This window comes from Telopea speciosissima, chromosome 3 (assembly GCF_018873765.1).
Source record: "Telopea speciosissima isolate NSW1024214 ecotype Mountain lineage chromosome 3, Tspe_v1, whole genome shotgun sequence".
Taxonomy (NCBI): domain Eukaryota; kingdom Viridiplantae; phylum Streptophyta; class Magnoliopsida; order Proteales; family Proteaceae; genus Telopea; species Telopea speciosissima.
In genome coordinates this window covers 13,854,924-13,875,871 of record NC_057918.1, presented here as the reverse complement: position 1 = coordinate 13,875,871, position 20,948 = coordinate 13,854,924, and the positions used below count along the sequence as shown (strand labels likewise).

General features: G+C 39.1%; 2 protein-coding genes and 1 long non-coding RNA gene across 4 annotated transcripts; 2 read left to right on the top strand and 1 right to left on the bottom strand.

Moving 5' to 3' along the window:
* Nucleotides 1-1,522: 1,522 nt before the first annotated feature.
* Nucleotides 1,523-3,622, top strand: LOC122654314 (40S ribosomal protein S19-1-like). The gene is made up of 4 exons (XM_043848358.1): nucleotides 1,523-1,616; nucleotides 2,318-2,408; nucleotides 2,566-2,749; nucleotides 3,446-3,622. The coding sequence occupies exons 1-4, from the start codon at nucleotides 1,533-1,535 to the stop codon at nucleotides 3,519-3,521; spliced, it is 435 nt and encodes a 144-aa protein (XP_043704293.1). The 5' UTR covers nucleotides 1,523-1,532; the 3' UTR covers nucleotides 3,522-3,622.
* Nucleotides 2,561-3,112, bottom strand: LOC122654316. The gene is made up of 2 exons (XR_006331894.1): nucleotides 2,984-3,112; nucleotides 2,561-2,795 (listed from the first exon to the last, which is right to left on the bottom strand). It is a non-coding gene; the product is annotated as an uncharacterized LOC122654316 (long non-coding RNA).
* LOC122654315 (40S ribosomal protein S19-1-like) lies at nucleotides 3,440-19,843 on the top strand. 2 transcript variants are annotated; one of them, XM_043848359.1, is made up of 5 exons: nucleotides 3,440-3,444; nucleotides 17,755-17,846; nucleotides 18,552-18,642; nucleotides 18,791-18,974; nucleotides 19,608-19,843. In XM_043848359.1, the coding sequence occupies exons 2-5, from the start codon at nucleotides 17,763-17,765 to the stop codon at nucleotides 19,681-19,683; spliced, it is 435 nt and encodes a 144-aa protein (XP_043704294.1). In that variant the 5' UTR covers nucleotides 3,440-3,444; nucleotides 17,755-17,762; the 3' UTR covers nucleotides 19,684-19,843. The 2 variants fall into 2 exon arrangements, with proteins under 2 accessions (XP_043704294.1, XP_043704295.1); XM_043848360.1 differs by lacking the exon at nucleotides 3,440-3,444 and adding an exon at nucleotides 9,300-9,304.
* The last annotated feature ends 1,105 nt before the right edge of the window (nucleotides 19,844-20,948 follow it).

The following is a 20,948-nucleotide window of genomic DNA, read 5'->3' as shown; positions in this document are numbered from 1 at the left end:
AATAAGGTCCAAAAGCATCATCTCACATATATTCTAGGAATCGATATCGATACGAGATGCCATCTCTATTGCCAATATCATCTGCATCAAGAAACATCTCCTCCGTCCATCCAAAAACTACATGTATGCTTATTTATATAGTGGATGATGAACCTTGCTCCCACTATGTCGTGAGCTTTTAATCGATAGAACAGTTTTCATTGTTAGATTGACTTTGATTAAGCCAGATTCCATTTCTTGTTCCAATCCAGGAATGCATGGTTTTTCACTGTGCAAGTGTCCCACATGGAAACGAAAGTTGCTATATAGCATACAAAGGCCATTTATGTCTTTCAAACACATGTTTACCTCTACAAAAGAAAAGTCATTCAAATATATGTTGAGGGGAAGAGTTTTCTATCTAGGAGTGTGGCCCCTGTGCCAGCTGGGGCCCATGGGAGAGCATGAGGAAACATCAACAGAGGTGAGATTGTCGCTTTTCATGAGAGGTGGGGTGGGCACATCGAACGGTTGGAGCTATCTTTAGGCGCATGCTGGATAGCTCTAGCGGTCCGATGCGGTGGAGAGGATCCGGACTCGTGTCAGGGCGCAAGGGTCATGGTCACTGACAGAGTCTTTTTTCCCATATGTTAATAGTCAATTCCATATATCGTATTATACTATTTAGAATGCGTAATCGTTCTATTGTCAAACCAAAGTGTATAAAACGTGTATACGTTTTCTATACTCGAAAAAACTCATGTTTCACTTGACCCAATTTACCCGGTCCAACCCATCGACTAAAACACACACCCTTCAAAACCCTAACCTCCCTTTCTTCTTATTTCACATTTTCTCCTCCGAAAGCCTCCTCCTCCCACACTCTCCTTCTCTGCTACCTGCGGCAGCGCTAGGTGCCACTAGACTCCAGAGCAGAGGCAGCCGGAGCCGCACCAGACTCCAGAGCAGAGGCATCCGGAGCCGCAGCGATTGTCGTGACAATTTCCAGTAGCAGGAATCCTTCGAGCGCAGCCACCTTCGGTAAATAGGTTAGATTCTTAAAACCCTTTCTCCCTCTCTACCTCTCCCCGTCTCTTCTTGTGGGCTACAGAACTTTCTCTTGTCTGGATTTTGGGACTTCCGGAGTACAATTTACTAAGGTTAATTGAACAGCAAGATAGGGTTTTTTTTTCTTTCGCGTGGGACTGTATTTCTGGGTTGCATAGTGGTAGATCTTGAACCTGGTTGTTCCGTGCTTTAACAATATGTTTAGTAAATCCCTTTTGAGATTACCATTCTTTAACACTGTTTCATAATTGATTCTTTCTGAGATTGACTAATTGTAGTAATTGTTACTTGATATTTTTAATTCAAATAAACTCCTTGGGATTCTGATATTAGAATGAATGGTTTGATTGTAAAATGTAGGTAGTTGAAATTAGAATGGATGGTGTATTTTGCTGTTTTATTTTTCCTGTTCCTTTTATTATCTGTTTAAAAACGCCGGTACTGAACACCCGTCTTTTGCCGTTCCAGATACGCAAGGGGCAAGAATGGAGACTGCCAGAACCGTGAAAGATGTATCACCGCATGAATTTGTGAAAGCGTATTCTGCTCATCTCAAACGATCGGGAAAGGTATGATCCTGTCGTCCTCTGAGTTTTTTGATTATTTGTTCATTTTTTCTACCTTCTTTGGGTGCTTATAATTTTTTTTTGTTGGATTAAATTCTTTTAATTGGAGTATGTATACATCTTATTTTGGCAACACCTCAACTCATTATGTGTATTTAGATGTTTTTTGTTGTAGTTTGTGATTTCTTGAATCATCTCCGTGCTTGGTAATAGAATGTTTCAGTAATGATGCCTGAAATATTTGTGCGATTATATTTGTTCGACTATCTAACTCATCTGATATTATTTGGTTGGTTATGTGGTTGCTTATCCTCTTAAGTTTGTGGATAGAAAATAAGTTAGTACCGTTATCAGGTTTTTTTGTCATTTGTTTTCTCTCACTATTGCTAATTTAGTCCTGAAATTCAGAATTTTCGAACGTATGCCTACATTGGGCTTTGCGATTTGATGTGTGTGGTCAATAAAAGTCTATGGGGAGCATGAGATTAGTGCTATTTTATCACTCTGTTATGTATAGATATTGCATTGCAGGTGGTAGGGTTAACCTGTTCTTACATCGTTTATAATTAGAAGGCTGTGTTCCTGGACCTTATCATTAGAATTATGCTCCCGGCACTTGTTCTTAATAGCTGACCTTTATCACATTTTCATCTTGCCCCAAAGTTGTTGTATCTCAGTTCTTTTTTCCCTTTACCTGTGAACAGATGGAGCTTCCCCACTGGACTGATATTGTGAAGACCGCTACTTTCAAGGAGCTTGCTCCTTATGACCCTGACTGGTACTATGTAAGAGCTGGTATGTAGCTGGTTGCTTCAATTTTTTCGTTCTTTTTTTTGTGTCTCTATATCTGTTGTTGCATTTGTTTCTGATACATGCAGTGAAAGCATTTGTCCAATTAGACATGATAGATTCTACTTTACCTTACGGTTAATTTTTTATTGCTTCATTGCAGCATCCATGGCAAGGAAGGTTTACTTGAGGCATGGCATTGGTGTTGGTGGCTTCCGAAAGATCTATGGTGGCCGCAAGAGGAATGGTAGCCGTCCACCCCATTTCTGCAAGAGCAGCGGTGCAATTCCTCGTCATATCCTTCAGCAATTGGAGAAGATGAACATCATCGAGATTGACCCAAAGGGGTAAGAAATATCTTCTGTTTGCGTCTGAATTTTATTGTGGTAGTACCTTGTTTCCTTTAGTGGGCGAGCCTTGGCACAACGGTTAAGTTGCTATTGCAACCTGTTGGTTGCGTGTTTGAAACTTTGAAACAGCCTCTTCTGCGAAGCCAGGAGGTAAGGTAAGGCTGCGTCCATTTGCCCCTCCCAGACCCTGCAGTTGTGGGGGTCTTGTGTGCTGGGATGCTCTTTTAGTACCTTGTTTCCTTTCAATTGCTAAACCTTCACACATGAATATTAGGAAAACTTCACCAATGTTAAATGTTTTGTTGTTACAATCTTGTAAATCATGAAGTTCGTCATTGAACAAGGGTCAGGATCCTCTTTCATGAATTCTATCTTGGGTAACCATGACTCTTTTTATGAATTCTATCTTGAATATTGTTTAATATGATCCTACTCCGAACTATGTTTTGAATTTGTCAGTTGTTAGATTATCATTTTGTATCCGGAGTTTTCAGCACATTTATTTTCCCCAAGTATCCTACGCACTTTGATTGGTTGGTTTCAATTAGGTGGTATCATGTTGGAAGACAATTGTACATTGTTTACTCCTTTTCCTTACGATACTGCTTCTCATCTTTTCCTTACGATACTGCTTCTCATCAGTTGTAAAATGTTGTTAATTGAGCGAAATGTCTTCTTCATTCTGTTTGTCAGTGGGAGGAGGATCACATCAAGTGGCCAACGTGACCTTGATCAAGTTGCTGGGAGGATTGTTGTTGCTGCCCCCTGAGTGCTTTTTTGAGGTTGTCTTTTGAGTTCTCATTTAGCTGGTTCAAGGGATGTAGCTGTGGAGAGTATTTTTAAGACAATTTAATCCCCACAATTTTCTTTTGAGTATACAACGTAGTTTTAGTTTGAATTTCATTTTGTTTTTTTGGTAATCTGGTTATTTGGAACCGCTACACCTCTTTTATTATTGATTAAAGAACTAATGTAAGGACATAGCCGCATTTTGCTGCTGTTTTGATCTGGTTTGTGCAATTCTGCAATTGAGAGTGGAGGTTAGTTAGGCTTCAGTTTGGCAACCCTACTGATTGTTTTTAGGGATAGAGAAGAGGGAACGGTGACCCTACGCCCAGACATGGGTGGGCAAAATGACCACCGTGCCCTCACATTGCACCGCACACGCCCATGTAGAGTTCTTTCTCCCTTGTTTTTATTTGATATGCCCGCCATTTCCTCTCTCCCTGAATCTCCCTGAATCTCCCTGCCTGTCTGCAGTTCCCCAGCCCTTTCCCTTCCATAAATCTGCTCCATACAAATATTAGAGCCGCTGACCTCATGACCTGGAGATTAACTCACAAGTAACTGTCTACATTTTATACTTTGAAAAAACTCCACCAATATGACACAGACACTATTTGATCAGTTAACTCAATTTTCTGAAGCATAATAAAGCGGAAAGCGATGTAGCAGATTAAGGCTTTGGGGGACACTTGCTTGAGAGCAAGCATGGCCAGAGCGGACAAACAATTGCCTCCGATGCCGACAAAGTGAATCCAACACTTGCTGTTCTGATACTCAGGGTTGGACAAAGGTTGAGTCCGGCCTATTCAATGTAAGATTAGCATAGATTGACTCTTTTCTCTCTGTGAGTTGAAGCGCTTGCGAACGTCTCCAATGGCATTTGCGCTGTCGGCATGGGCATCGTTGAAGCCGTCGTATGCAGATGGTGCTGGCAGGTTAGACATGTTTCCTCTCCGGCAAGCTCCGTTTCAGCTCTCCCCAAATATCCCTACCTGAAGTTACAAATTTATCCCCATCACTTTTAACAAATCAAAAAGATTTCAAAGGGTAAGTAAAAATAGTGATGCAAACTATTTCACTCTCCATAGTGACATATAGCAAGACCCATTATTTAGTAACTTATACATGTGTATAGTATAATATTTTGCGTTTTTTACTATAAGTAATTATTTATTACTTTGTGTTAATTTTTTTAATGTGTATAGCACTTAATAAGCATTATTTGATTATAATTGGAAAAATATCATCCCCTCCTCTCTAAGTTTCCTTAATATCAACTCAATATCCAAGTTTTGAAAAATGATAATGCCTCCTCTACTTTTTAAAGATTCTATCAACCGTACCCTAACCGTTAAAAAATGCCATTAAGTGATGATGTGGGCATGTCCAATTTTTCTAAAACCCAAAATTACCCTTAATATAATTTAGGGTAAATTACATATATCTCCCCTATACTTTGGCCTAATTACATGTTCCTCCCCTTGGTTTTCCCACCTTACATTTTGACCCCTTATGGTTGACGGTGTTAGGGTGCTGTTAGTTAATGGTTTAAAAAGATTTTACCTTTTACTAACAAAGAAAAATTGCATTTTCAATTCTACCCTTTTCTTCATCTCTAAAATCGACTAGGGTTTCATTTTCACCCACCTCCAACCTTATCCAGCGACAACCACCTCCAAGCTTCTTTGGCGACAACAACCTTCAAGCAACTCCGGCGACGGTCACCTCCAAGCATCTCCATCTCCGACGAAGGTTAGTTGCTTCTTCTTTTTTTATTTCATCCTCTCATAGTGTAATACCATATGCTCATTTAGCGAAATAGCTTTCAATCCTACCCCTATGTTCAAAAAATTAGAGCAAAATCATTTTCAAACGAATTAGGGTAGAATGTATGTAGGTTGTAATCCAAATTATGGCAAAATCATGTTCAAATGAATTAGGGCTAAATGTATGTAGGTTGTAAACCGAATTAGGGCAGAATGTATGTAGATTGTAATACCATATGTTGATTTAGCAAAATAGACTTGGCTGATCTAGTTTATTTATAAATTGTGCTTTTATATCCATGTTAATTAAACTCAGTTTGGATCAGATTAATAGATTTTCTAATACCAACTAATCTAGTTTCTTGTTTGCAGAGCCAATGTCTACATCCAGTGTGAATGGCAGCAACCATCTTGGATTGAAGTTAAAAAACATGAAGTGTTATTGTGGATTTAGAGCAGAAGTAAACATATTTGAGTCTAAGCAGAATCCAGACAAACTTTATTGTGTTTATGGAGCAAAGAATAAACAGGACAAGTGCAGGTTTTTCTCCTGGTGTGATCCATATAATGAAGAGATAATTGGTGATAGGATGGTGTTGAATGAAGAGATGCAAAGTGCACCAAACCCCAGTCCTCCAGATGTGGTGGAAGAGATGTCCAGTTTGAAACTCAGATTAGGGCAGATGGAGCTTAGACAAGCGCAGATGGATGTTAGACTAGGTCGGGGGGAGCTTGTTGGGCAAGTTTTATTTTACTTTGTTGTTGTAGTTGTTTTAGCCTTTATTGTTAAAAAATTGTGAAAGATAAGTTGATGAAGTATTGTAAACAAGTACTATTTAGCAATGAAATGAACAATTTTTTTTAATTGTTGTGTTTGTTATGGTTTGTTATAATCTTCAAAGTGGCAACATTTCCCATATTTTAGTAGGTAAAAGGGACTGATAATCTGTAAAGTTGTCATAGTTCCAAATGGGCAGCATCTCCATTAAAACATGAGAAAAATTGACAACCTGTATGGACCTTGATCATATGTGAAGTTGTCCTAGTTCCAAATGGGCAGCATCTCCACTAAAACATGACACAAATTTACAACCTATATGGACCTGATCATATGTGAAGTGTCCTAGTTCCAAATGGACAACATCTCCCCTAAAACAGGACAAAATTTACAACCTGTATGCAAGGATAATATGTAAACATGTAATAAAAACCATATAGACAGCATCTCCTCTAAAACAGGACAAAATTTACAACCTGTAAGCAAGGATAATAGTAAACATCTAATAAAAACCATATGGGGATCCATAACAAGTCACATCAAATCAACCACACAACATTACATATGTTCCACATAATTCAATCATCCAACACTTAAACTCTCAAATATCCCTAAATTGTTCCAATCAACCTACTTCCACAAAGTACGAAAACTTCAAAACACATGACATTGTTTGAAGACCCATATACAACCTGGGTCAATATTACAAAACAAGTTCATAACACTCATAAAAGATCCAAAAAAATCCAAGTCTGCAGCCAACACCATCTGACACTTGCTTCCCTTTAAAGTTTCCAAGCTGCTCAGCTACTTTTTGTTGCTTGTTCCCTTTTGTTTTGCCCGTTTAACTGCCAATTGGGATCTAATCCTCTCTTGTGGAGTCTCAGCTGTAGTAATAGTAGAAGCTTGTGATCTAGTTACAATCTGTAACATGCGTACCTCATCTTCTTCCTCATTTCTTTTCTTCTGTTTCATAAACATAAAACAAAAACAAAGTTAGAATGAGCTTACAATATAGTTACACTACATATAACAGATGTAAAAAATTGATGGAATTACCTTTCTAGGCCTTGAAGTATTAGAAGAAGGTGCCCCCTTCTCCTTAACTGGAGCTCTCTCGCACCTCCTCTTGTTATGTCCAAGTTCTTTACACTTTTCACATCTCACAGTCCTACTTCTCTTTCTAAAATCTGCCGGAGCTCCCTCACCAGGTTCCCTCCTCCTATTCTTATGAGGTCTACCTGGTAATCTCTTCAGTTTTGGAGGCTGCACAATACCTTGTGGACCTTCTTCACTCAAATCTTGTATATCTGGGAGGGGATAGATCATATTCGCATATGTCACCAAGTACCTCTGCTTACTGTAACATCCATCACAGTAATCTTCAACAATCTGCCTCTTGTATGAGATTGCTGCAGCTACATGCTTACATGGCACCGCAGTACACTCCCATACTCTACATGTACAACTTCTCTTTTCCAAATCAACCACAAACTTTCTCACAAAGTTTTCTGCAACTTCAAATTCATATGGAAAAGATGCATAGACATGACAATGTCTGGACTGTTCTTTAACAGTTGCTATTTTGTGCAACACCTTAGGGGTGGTCATACTTTTATATGTGCAACCCTTTTGGTACTTATTGTATAACCTCTCCATCACCTTAATCCTGATGGAGTCAAGTAAACTCAATACTGGCTTGCTTCTCAAAGATCCAACCCAACTGTTAAAACTCTCAGTGACATTGTTTGTAATAGAATCATTCTTACATCTCAAATCAAATGCATGCCTAGACCACAATGTATGTGGTTTCATATTCAACCACTCATAGGCTGCATTGTCAATGGATTTAATGGTATCCATTGCCTTTTGAAATAAAACCAAAGTAGATGCTTCAGAAGCTGCCCAGTAATATCTTCTCAATATAGATCCAGGGAACTTTACCTTGAAGTTCTGGTATAGATGTCTACTACAACATCTAATATTAGAATACGGGAAGAGGTCACCAATAATCTCTGCCAATCCCTACATAAATCAAATGCAAAACATAGAAATTAAGTACCACGTAAACTATATCAATTCAAAACTTATAAATTTTCAAAAAATAATTATAGCATACTAAATCAGACATACCTTCTGGTTATCTGACATAAAAGTCAATGTGTTGTCATCACTTGCATCCCCTAGAGCATCATGTAAACAATCCAAAAAAAACCTCCAACTGAATTTGTTTTCAATTTCCACCACTCCAAATGCAAGTGGGAATATAGAGTTATTCCCATCAACTGCTACAGCTGATAACAACACCCCTCCAAATCTACCCTTAAGATGGCAGCCATCAAGTCCAACAATCTTTCTACAACCATTCACAAAACCATCTCTACATGCTTTGTAACATACAAAACATCTCTTGAAGACTGGATTAGTTGACATATCCACTGGTCTGTCTTCATATTAAAGTATGAACATGCTACCAGGATTTGTTTGCACAACCAGCCTTGTATAACTAGGTAACATTGCATAAGAATCTGCATGATTACCTTCATTCCATTCATGGGCAACCTTGCGTGCCCTCCACAGCTTCATGTATGAAACTTGAAGTCCAAATCTTTTTAGAAAAATAGCTGACATGGCTTTTCTTGACATTCCTGGGTTAGCCTTGAGCTCTTCACAGAGTTTCTCAGCAACCCACTTGTATGAAACATTGATTTTGTTTGAATCTCTGACACATGTATGTTGTGGGTTAAGAGTCTTTATCATATATGCCTTACCATCACCATCTGAAGAAGCATGAATTCTCCAAGTACAACCATTACCTGCACATCTTGCTGTGACTCTTGATTTCTCATTTTTTTTGTTTTAAAAGCTGGAAACCCTCTTGAACCACATATTCATATAGTACTTTTTTGAAATGATTCACATCATCATACACCAAACCAACCTCTAAAGTTATTCTTTATCTTTCATCAAAACCATCATCACCTTGAAGTTTGTATCCATGGGACACATCAGGATCATAGTCAGACAACTCATCCTTCTCATCCATAACCGTATCCTCATTTGTCTGTCCTTCCACATCAAGCACATCAGCTTCTTCTTCATACTCACTATCACTTCCACTATTATCACTCACATCAATTCTCTCATCCTCACTTTTATAGACCCATTCATCATCAGTACTGTCTTCATCAGTTCTGTCTTCATCAGTTGCATTTTCTATTGGTTCACATCCTCCATAACTCTTGCTAGTTGCCCTGGTTCTTGTACCAATGGGTGTCTCCTTACTAGTTGCAATGCCCAAGCTTCTAGTTTTTGCAATGGGTGAAGTGTTACCAGAAATGCCTTGGCTTGCAGATGCATCTGATCTGCTACTACTCTCTCTCTCTAGCAGAGGCATCAGAATTAGCCTTGGCTTTCTCACCAATTGATTTGCCACTGGATCTTGTAGTAGCAGTTGTTCCAATAGCCTTTCCCATGGCTGAACTTCTAGTATCCCTTTCTCTTTCACCAGCATTAGCATTAGCATTAGAAGCAGCATGTGCAACAATTGTGCCAGTATCAGTACCAGTGCCAGTACCTAGAGATGTACATTTTGAATTACAACCGACACCACCTCTTCTAGGAGTGTGCTTTACCACTTTTTGCCGAGTAAAATGACCTACAACTGGAACATCTCTATCAATTACAGAATAAACCTCACTCTCTTCAACATTTTCTTCTCTGCTCACTACTGAGTTGTTGTAGCCATTGACTGTATAATTCTCATTAACTTCTTCATTCACAACAAGACTATGGACATGAACATTCACTGAAGCAGACTTTTTACGTAGTGAAAACATCTTGTACACTGTGTAATCATCATTCACATCAATCACTTGTCTATTTGGGGTTACACAGTTAGTCTTGAAGTTCACTGAACGACCCACAGGGACTTCTTTAAGCACTGTATTGTATATGTCACAGAGCATGTCCAGGTAGCCATACTTATTTGGATCAACCTTCTTCTGTGCCCATTTATCTTGCCAAGTAAATTCAATATTGCATATTACATCCATTACTAGGGCTGTGCATAAACAAAAAAATTCAACATTGATGATATGGGTCAACGGATATTTAAAAACTTGCTAAAAGAATTATCTAAATAAATAGCATCCAAGTGTAAAATTAAGAGACTAATAAACTTAAGGATTTCTGCTAAACAAAATATCAAGTAAATCTGATGACAATTCTTGGATTTATAGCATGTAATACTTGGGTCTATGCCTCAGCCTATTGCATAGTTATTTATATGTATGTATGGATTTACAAACACAAGTTCTGGTTGTATTACATCAACAAAAGTATAATAAAGGAATTAGGGCTATACCTCAAATTGACTGAAGGAGAGGAATTAGGGCAAGTGAGCTGTCGGTATGGTACACCTTAAATCGATTGAAGGAGAGGAATTAGGGCAAGGTTGTCGATGTGTGGAAGAAGAGGAATTAACTTCCCATCTCATTCTCCAAACCAGCATTAACCATAGCTACCTGTGTATGGAAGAAATTTTAGGTCACGAAGGAAGAAGATTGAGTTTGAAAGCGAAAATGGTTGAAATCAAAGGAGGAAATTAGGGTTTCGCACATACCTTCTCCACGCCTTTCTTCTCTAGCCGCAGATCATCAAACGACTGACAGATGGTTTGGTGTATCATCGTCGGAGAGTTAACGGGTCAGAGGTTGAAGACGAAGTTTGGAATTGGAAGTGTCTTTCTCCCTTTCCTTTGTTATTTTCATCAAAAGGGTAAATGGGTCATCTCACAATGGCCAAGGAGTAATTTGGGTATTAAAAAAAATCTAACTACGCCATGTCAGCACATAACAGACAAATGCTAACGGCAGGGGAGGAATTAGTAATTTTTGGAAAACTATAGGGGAATCGAATGTAAGGTGGGAAAACCAAGGGGAGGAACGTGTAATTAGGCCAAAGTACAGGGGAGGTATATATAATTTTCCCTATAATTTAATTCCTATTTTACCCTTTCCATTCCATAACCCTTCTTACATCTTTTTCCCCCCAAACCCCTTTTCTCCTCTTCATCATCTCTACGTTTCTTCCCCTTCTTATTCCGCCAGCACCACCACTGCTGCCTCTTATCACACAGAAGGGGCAGATGGTGCCATGGCCAAAGAAGGGGTCGATAAGGGCATCGGGAGAGGAGGAGAACGAAGGATGTTGAAGATGAGAGCGCAAAGCTTGTAGAAAACCCTTGATAGCTCATCTTGGCTTCTCTTCATCTTTCGAGGAACAAAATAAACGATAAACCGTCAAAACCCTGAAAGCCTAAACCTAAACAATCAGCAAACAGAAGAAGACGACTACTAGAGCAAAATGGAGAAACAAAAAGAGTGAAAGAGAAAGAATGAGCAACTGCAAGGGGGCGAATGAGATGTTGGTAAAAGCCACCCACCCTTTATTAAGATCTTTTTTGTTCCTGCAATCGAGGCAAATGGATAAACTCACAAACTAAGCCCCAATTATATTTTGGGTAAGTTTTTACCTCTCTTGTATACTTTATAGACTTTCACCCCTATCTCTCATCTCTGATGATAATTCAACTATAGTTAATGGTGATTAGAGAAGGCTGAGATCTAAAAGAGATATATACTCTGACTGAATTGCAAGTAACAGGATTACGGTTGGATGGTTTTAACAGGAGTTTCTCTTCTTCCAAAAAATGAAGATGAGAGAGAGAGACGGTTTAAGCGGCAACGTGTTTTTCTAATGAATTCTTTCTTTCAGAAGTTTTAAGAAGAGAAGGGTGAGGTTGTTGTCTGATGCAAAATGTAGAGATAAATGACGATGCCGTGTCACTGGGAGCGTTCTTTACTGGTAATTATCTGGTATGAGAGGCTTGCAATGATCGTTGTATACAGAGTTGGTGAAAAGACGAGGTGTGGCTTGTGGGGTAGGCACTGAGCAATGAGTAGTTGAGTACCCGTTTGCTTCATCTCAATATTCTTTTTTTTTTCAATGTCTGTATATATACAGCACTGGTGGTGGATACAGACATGGTGGCGGCGGTGATGGTGGATACAGCGGTGGTGGTGACCGTGGCTACTGGAAGAGGAAAGAAGAAGAAAGAATTGAGGTTAGAGGCAAGGGTACTATCGTCTTTTCATATGTTGTTTTAACAGAGATAGTCACTTAAGGTATGGTTGATAGAATCTTTAAAAAGTAAGGGAGGGTATTATCATTTTTCAAAACTTGGGTATTGGATTGATATTAACGAAACTTAGAGGGGAAGGAGATGATATTTTTCCATTATAATTTGAAACATTCTTATTCATATCAATACAAAATATTGTAACTTTCATATCTTCATTGATCATGCATTATTAATCATTTTAATCTAAATTTTTATTTAATGTAAAAAAAGAAAACTCTAGAGATGCAGCTTGGTGCCTTGGCCAAACCGAATTGTCAAATAACAAAATTTAAATAGAAACTCTAAAGTTCACCGGTTAAATTCTCAAAATTAAGCTTGACTTTCTCATGAGTCGGCCTTTATCATGCACCTACAACAATTAAAGTAGGTGTGGTTCACATAATCAACCTTCTTCAAATGTTACAAACCCCACCCTCACCTGCCCATTACGAGAGCATAGTTAGCAAATTTGGATTTGGGAATGCTTCGAAACATTAAAAAGTTTGGTTGGATTTTTTTTGTTGCAAAAATTTTGTGTTTTATTTTATTTGAAAATTTCATAAGTGGTCAAATTCAGCTAAAGAACAAAAATGGAATATGGCGTAAAATGAAAAATGGGTTGATTCAAGTATCAACGTTTGCAGTTCAACAATTTAGATAAATTTTTTTATCAAAAAACAACAATTTAGATAAAATTAAGACATTTGTTAAACTTTTTTGTTGAGGCCGCACAAAGATTTTTAAATTTGTGGGTAAAATAATTCATTTCCCCGGTCATTCATAAAGTATTTGCAATTACATATGATGATTTTTTTTTTCAAATGAATTACTAATTTCCCAATTATTCGTATGCTCTAAGAAATTAATTTTCTAATTTCAAATCAATTCGGATATGATTTTAATTTTTTATAGAACCAATTTTTTTGCCAAATTATTTCATGATTTTTCTAACCGTTTTGAGGGTGAGTTTTCCTAGAAATCTTAGTAAAAAAGTAATTTTTTAGATGACCAAAATATTTATCATATGGCACACCCAGGGCATTAAATAAACACCTAATATCCCCTATTTATTAGTCAAGTTATAATTCAAATAGAGTTGGCCATGTGGCAAAACAAAGTTTTTAAAATCTAATGGACCGTAAAACTAAGGGTGTCAATTTGGGATCGGAACCGGGAACCGTCCCAATACCGTCCCGTTAAAATCCGGTACCGAACCTTCCCATTAGTAAATGAGACGGTACTGGTATCTAATTTTGGTACCGAATGATAAATGGGACGGGACGGTTCTGGGACGGGATTCCCAATGGTACCAGTACCGAAATACCAATTAGGTACCGGATGGTACCGAAACTACTAGTACCGTTTAAAACGAAAAGAGTATATAAGATCTTTTTAAAAAAAAAAAAAAAAAAGGATATAAGAATTACGACTCATTAGGGTTTCACTAATTGTCTTTTGAATACGAAGAGGAACAACAGATCAACAGCCGTAGCTTGAAGTCTCTCATCACAGAACCTGCTACAGTGTTACTCCCTCGACCAACTACATCTACCAGGTTCTTCCTTTTTGCACAACGGGATTCTTCCATTTTGTAGGACTTCTCTAGATTTAAAAAAAATGAGAAGCTTATTACATGCGATCTTAGGGAGTTTGAAGAAGTAAAACTATGATTTCATAATTTAAGTTGCTTTATAAAAAACAGTAGACAACTTAGATTTCATGATAGTGAAAAAATTCTACAACACTAATAAACCCATCTCGTTAGAAACAATTAAACTTCTTCTCCCTTTTTTTACAATGCCTAGAACCGTTTAAGAACCGGTACCGTCCCTTCCCACTAGAAATCGGGACTGGGATCTAGGTTTGGTCCCGTTAACTAAATGGGACGGTACTGAGATTGGTACTTTTGGTACCGGTATCGGTATCGTCCCGTCCCAAATACTGAGAACCGTCCCAATTGACACCCTTAAGTAAAACTTCTGAAATTTTTTTGAAATAAAAGATTGCGTGAAAACACAAGGATATAGATACAAGGGAAGATGCCTTTTTATTTGTGTGTGTATGGCCGTATGGGGTGGGGGAGGGGGAAGGGGATTGGATTTGTAGAAGTTGGCTTGAGTTTCCTATGAAGCAATCTAAGGTCAAGAACCGTCATCTCACATAGATTAGGAATCGATATCGGATACGAGATGCCATCTCTATCGCCAATATCATCCATCAAGAAACATCTCATCCGTCCATCCAAAAGCTATGAACTTTACTCCCACTCTGCGAAGAGCTTTTAATTGATAGAACACTTCTCATTGTTAGATTGGATTTGATTAAGCCGGATTCCATTTCTTATTCTAATCCAGCAGGAGTGCAGGGTTTTTCTCTGTGCAATTGTTTCACATGAAAATGACAGTTGTTATATAGAAAACAAAGGCCATTTACGTCTTTCAAACACATGTTTACCCTCTACAAAAGAAAAGTCGTTCAAATATATGTTAAGGGGAAGAGTTATCTCTCTGGGAGTGTGCCTTTGCACCAGCACAGGGGCTCATGGGAGAGCGCGAGGAAACATCAACAGATGTGAGATTTGTACTTTTCATGAGAGGTGAGGTGGTCATTTCACGTCATCATGTGTCTGGGGTGAAAAAATCCTCTCTAGCGCGCATTGGACGGTTGGAGCTATCCTTGGGGCGCATGCCGGACAGCTCCAGCCGTCCGATGCACACTACATTCACTGGCGTGTTGGAGAGGATCTAGACTCGTGTATGGGCGCAATGGTCATGCTCACGGAGAGAGTCCTTTTTCCCATATGTTAATAGTCAATTTTGTATATCGTACTATACTATTTAAAATGCGTACTCCCATTCTATTGCCAAACAAAAGTGTATAAACACTTATACGTTTTCTATACATGAAAAAACTCATCTTTTACTCGACCCAATTTACCCGGTCCAACCCATCGACCAAAATACACACACACGTCAAAACCCTAACCCCTCGCTTTCTTCTTATTTCACATTTTCTTTGCCCTTGGCCTTGAAACATAGGTCAGCCCGAACCCGCCCTGAGCTCGGCCCAGACCCGACCCTAATTTTTCAATCTGAAGGGTGGGATTGGGTTTAGCATTACCCTGGCCCTGGCAGGGTCGGGTCGGGTTCAAATTTAGGCCCCGGGCTTAGCCCGGTCCGGTCCAGCCCCGACCCTGTGCTAATTATAATTATATATAATATAGGTCGGGCTTTTGGGGGTATATTTTGTACCGCAGGATTTAAGTTTTTTTTTTGTTTTTGTTAGAACCGTAGGATTTAATTTATTTATTTTTGACGGAAAGAACCGTAGGATTTAAATTGGTTTAGAAAACGAAAAACCCTAATCTCCCAATTCCTAACACTTCGTTTCCTCTCCCACCTGAGTGTCTGGAGTACCTCATCTATCGTTCTCGTTTGGAATTTGGAGGAGAAGGCTGACGAGGAGAACTGCAAGGCGAGTTTGGACCAATTAGGTATGTCCGATTGTTCTTCTTCTTCCGTATCGCTTTCCTGGTTCTGTCTCTCGCTCTCTTCTCGTTGCTTTTTCTCCTTTTTTTTAATTTTTCACTGGGTCGAACCCTAGAAGGGGTTGATCGAAGTTTCAGAGGGAAAAAAAAGGGGTGGTGGGCGTTTTCGCTGGGAATCGACAGTGGTTTATATTATTTTTAAGTCAAATGGGTGGGGGTGATTTTCAGTGAAAATTGAAGAGGTTATCTGGTTTGGGGTCAAGGAATTGGGTGGGAATGAGAGTCGAAGGGAGGAGTGTTTTGATGTGGACGTCGAGGGTTTTTGTTTGTTTGTTTGTTTGTTTGTTCGCTGTTACAGGCTTACAGCAGGGGGTAATGAAAGGCGAATAGGTTGTTATTGTTGGAGTCGGGGGTGGGGTGGGGAGATGGGGCTGCTGTAGATTATTTTGTTTACAGCTCTCGGTGGCAGAGGGCAAAGGCATGGACGACAAAACTGGGTGTAGAATGTAAAACAGAGATCTCTTGAACTTTTGAATTAATAGATGGAAACAGATACATACCCAAATCCATGTCTTTTCCTAGATAATTTTTTTTTCTTAAATTTAGTTTGGATTATTGAATATTTTTTGTGTGGCTTTTAGTAACCCGGCCTTCGGGTTAGTGTGATGGTATGAACATGTTTGATTTTATTACAGAGGACTTGTAGTACTGCAGTTATTTTCCTTCTTGCGATCTATCTTCTATCTTTTGACTTTCAAGTTTTTTCTTTCCCTGTTGCTGTTCATACATAATTAAACTTAGAAAGGAAAGCAGAATGGGGAGAAATTTCAGATCTCAAGCTAACGACATTCATTGAGTGCACTGTTTATAAGCTGTTCATTTTTACTGCTTCAAATTCAGTTAAAATATTTTACTTGCAAGGGGCGGAATATGACAATCGCAATGCTGACAAATCCTAGAAACTTACAATCTGATCAACTTTGACATGGTAAAACTTACAGGCATAAGAAAAACCATTTCCAAAAAAATAAAATAAAATAAAATAAAATCAAGGTCAGGGTCAGGGTCAATCAGGGCCAACCCTACCCTGCCCGACCCAATCAGGTTCAATCAGGGCCGGGTCGGGATAGGCAAAACCCTGGCAGGGTCGGATTGGATTGAGGATATCTTAGACCCTGGCAAGGTTGGGTTGGGCTTGGGTTTAGGTTAAGGCCCTTAGGGTTGGGCTAGGGTTTAGGGCAGGCCCGGTCCAACTTGACCCATTGACACCCCTACTTATTTCACATTTTCTTCGCCCTTGGCCTTGAAACATCCCTGCTCCCGAAAGCCTCCTCCCTCATATCCTCCTCCCAGCGATTGGCGTGGCAATGTCCAGTACCAGAACTCCTTCGAGCAGCAGCCACCTTCGGTAAATAGGTTAGATTCTTAAAACCCTTTCTCCCTCTCTACTTCTCCCCGTCTCTCCTTGTGGGCTACAGATACCTGCGGTTATGTAGCTGTACTTTGGTCTCTATGGTACCAATTTAACTTTCTCTTGTTTGGATTTTGGGGCTTCCGGAGTGCTGTTTACTAAGGTTCATTGAACAGCAAGATGGTTTTTTTTTTTTTTTTGTTGCGTGGGACTCTATTTCTGGGTTGCATTGTTGCAGATCTTGAACCTGGTTCTTCCGTGCTTTAACAATATATTTAGTAAATTCCTTTTGAGATTACCATTCTTTAACTCTGTTTCATAATTGATTCCTTCTGAGATTGACTAATTGTAGTAATTGTTACTTGATATTTTTAATTCAAATAAACTCCTTGGGATTCTGATATTAGAATGAATGATTTGATTGTAATATGTAGGTAGTTGAAATTAGAATGGATGGTGTATTTTGCTGTTTTATTTTTCCTGTTCAGAATTGTTCAAATTTAATCGATTAAATCCCGTTTCTTCATTTTATTGTCTGTTTAAAAATGCCGGTACTGAACACCCTACTTTTGCCCTTCTAGATACGCAAGGGGCAACAATGGAGACTGCCAGAACCGTGAAAGATGTATCGCCGCATGAATTTGTGAAAGCGTATTCTGCTCATCTCAAACGATCGGGAAAGGTATGATCCTGTCGTCCTCTGAGTTTTTTTATTATTTGTTCATTTTTTCTACCTCCTTTTGATGCTTATAATTTCTTCTTTTTTGTTGGATTAAATTCTTTTAATTGGAGTATGTATACATCTTATTTTGGCCACACCTCAACTCATTATGTGTATTTAGATATTTTATTGTTGTAGTTTGTGATTTCTTGAATCATCTCCGTGCTTGGTAATAGAATGTTTCAGTAATGATGCCTGAAATATTTGTGTGATTATATTTGTTCGACTATCTAACTCAGCTGATATTATTTGGTTGGTTCTATGGTTGCTTATCCTCTTAAGTTTGTGGTTAGAAAAGTAGCAGTACTGTTATTAGGTTTCTTTGTCATTTGTTTTCTCTCACTATTTCTAATTTAGTCCTGGAATTCAGAATTTTCAAACATATGCCTACATTGGGCTTTGCCACTCGATGCGTGTGGTCAATAAAAGTCTATGGGGAGCATGAGATTAGTGCTCTTTTATCACTATGTTATGTATAGATATTGCATTGCAGGTGGTAGGGTTAACCTGTTCTTACATCGTTTATAATTAGAAGGCTGTGTTCCTGGACCTTATCATTAGAATTATGCTCCAGGCACTTGTTCTTAATAGCTGACCTTTATCGTATTTTCGTCTTGCCCCAAAGATGTTGTATCTCAGTTCTTTTTCCCCTTTACCTGTGAACAGATGGAGCTTCCCCACTGGACTGATATTGTGAAGACCGCTACTTTCAAGGAGCTTGCTCCTTATGACCCCGACTGGTACTATGTAAGAGCTGGTATGTAGCTTGTTGCTTCAATTTTTTGTTCTTTTGTTTATGTCTGTTGTTGCATTTGTTTCTGATACATGCAGTGAAAGCATTTGTCCAATTAGACATGATAGATTCTACTTTACCTTACGGTTAATTTTTTATTGCTTCATTGCAGCATCCATGGCAAGGAAGGTTTACTTGAGGCACGGCATTGGTGTTGGTGGTTTCCGAAAGATCTATGGTGGCCGCAAGAGGAATGGTAGCCGTCCACCCCATTTCTGCAAGAGCAGCGGTGCAATTCCTCGTCATATCCTTCAGCAATTGGAGAAGATGAACATCATTGAGATTGACCCAAAGGGGTAAGAAATATCTTCTGTTTGCGTCTGAATTTTATTGTGGCAGTACCTTGTTTCCTTTAGTGGGCGAGCCTTGGCACAACGGTTAAGTTGCTATTGCAACCTGTTGGTTGCGGGTTTGAAACTTTGAAACAGCCTCTTCTGCGAAGCAGGGGGTAAGGTAAGGCTGCGTCCATTCGCCCCTCCCAGACCCTGCAGTTGCGGGGTTCTCTTGTGCTGGGATGCTCTTTTAGTGCCTTGTTTCCTTTCAAATGCTAAACCTTCACACATATATGTTAGGAAAACTTCACTAATGTTAGATGTTTTGTTACAAACTTACAATCTTGTAAATCATGAAGTTCGACATTGAACAAGGGTCAGGATTCCCTTTCATGAATTCTATCTTGGGTAACCATGACCCTTTTTATGAATTCTATCTTGAATAGTGACTTTGTCAGTTTTTAGATTATCATTTTGTATCTGGAGTTTTCTCGGCACATTTATTTTCCCCATGTATCCTACGAACTTTGATTGGTTGGTTTCAATTAGTTGATATCATGTTGGAAGACATTGTACATTGTTTACTCCTTTTCCTTACGATACTGCTTCTCATCAGTTGTTAATTGAGCGAAATGTTTTCTTCTATCTGTTTGTCAGTGGGAGGAGGATCACATCAAGTGGCCAACGTGACCTTGATCAAGTTGCTGGGAGGATTGTTGTTGCTGCCCCCTGAGTGCTTTTTTGAGGTTGTTTTTGGAGTTCTCATTTAGATGGGTTCAAGGGTTGTAGCTGTGGAGAGTATTTTTAAGACAATTTAATCCCCACAATTTTCTTTTGAGTATTTGAAAGGTACAACGTAGTTTTAGTTTGAATTTCATTTTGTTTTTTCTGGTAATCTGGTTATTTGGAACCGCTACACCTCTTTTATTATTGCTTAAAGAACTAATGTAAGGACATAGCCGCATTTTGCTGCTGTTTTGATCTGGTTTGTGCAATTTTGCAATTCATAGTGGAGGTTAGTTTGCCTTCAGTTTGGGAACCCAACGGATTGTTTTAGGGATAGATATGGTACGTTGACCCTACGCCCAGACACGGGTGGGCAAAATGATCGTTGTGCCCTCACATTGCACCCCACACGCCCATGTAGAGTTCTTTCCTGTGCAGGTCCATTTTCCCAAGTCCCTCTAATAGAGGGGAAGAGAGAGGGGGGGGGGGGAAGAAATTACCACCCACTCTTCCCTGAACACACTGCCTGGGTGGGGGTCCACTCCCTCTATTAGATGAACTTGGGGAAATGGAACAGATAAAAATACGGCTTAGACTATAATCATATTTGGGTTGGTACTAAATCTCAAATAAATAATTCATTAAAAAAAAAAACACTAAAAAGATTTTAGATCGGGAGAGAGAGACAAAGCTGTGGCAAATGGCAAACTCTTGAATTGCAAAGGTTGGTTGGTTAGCTTCTCCGCTTGAGCTTGGCACATGAGTCGAGCAAAAGACACAAATCTAAAGAGAAATTAACGACGGTCCCTCTCATCTTAGAGCATAAAACATGGTCTGTTTTGGCAACATTTTCTGAACTGGAAATGTATACTTTACTAGCAAGGGGAAGTGTGGTTCTACAGCAGAAGTTGATGGTATCAAAACACCAGACGGGAAAAGGGAGTTAGCGTTCAAATGGAGCGAGGAGACCAGGTAGTAGGGGGATGGATAGACAGAGAGGTCGAATGGTGGGTATCCGCATTAAGCAACAAGAGGATGTCATCAGCATTTTTTTGTTCCGACTGAAATGTAGGAGTCTCAAAAGACCTTCGATAACAATGATAGACAAAGTTGGGTTAAGAGGGTCACCTTGGCGGAGTCCTCTGAGGTTGGATGTGTCCAAAGGAAGGAAGATCCATTCACTTTTTTAACCTTAAAAAGTTGCAGATGAAATACATATTGATATAAAGCCACACCATTGGTGACAGACCCATAAATTCCCTCAAATAGCTC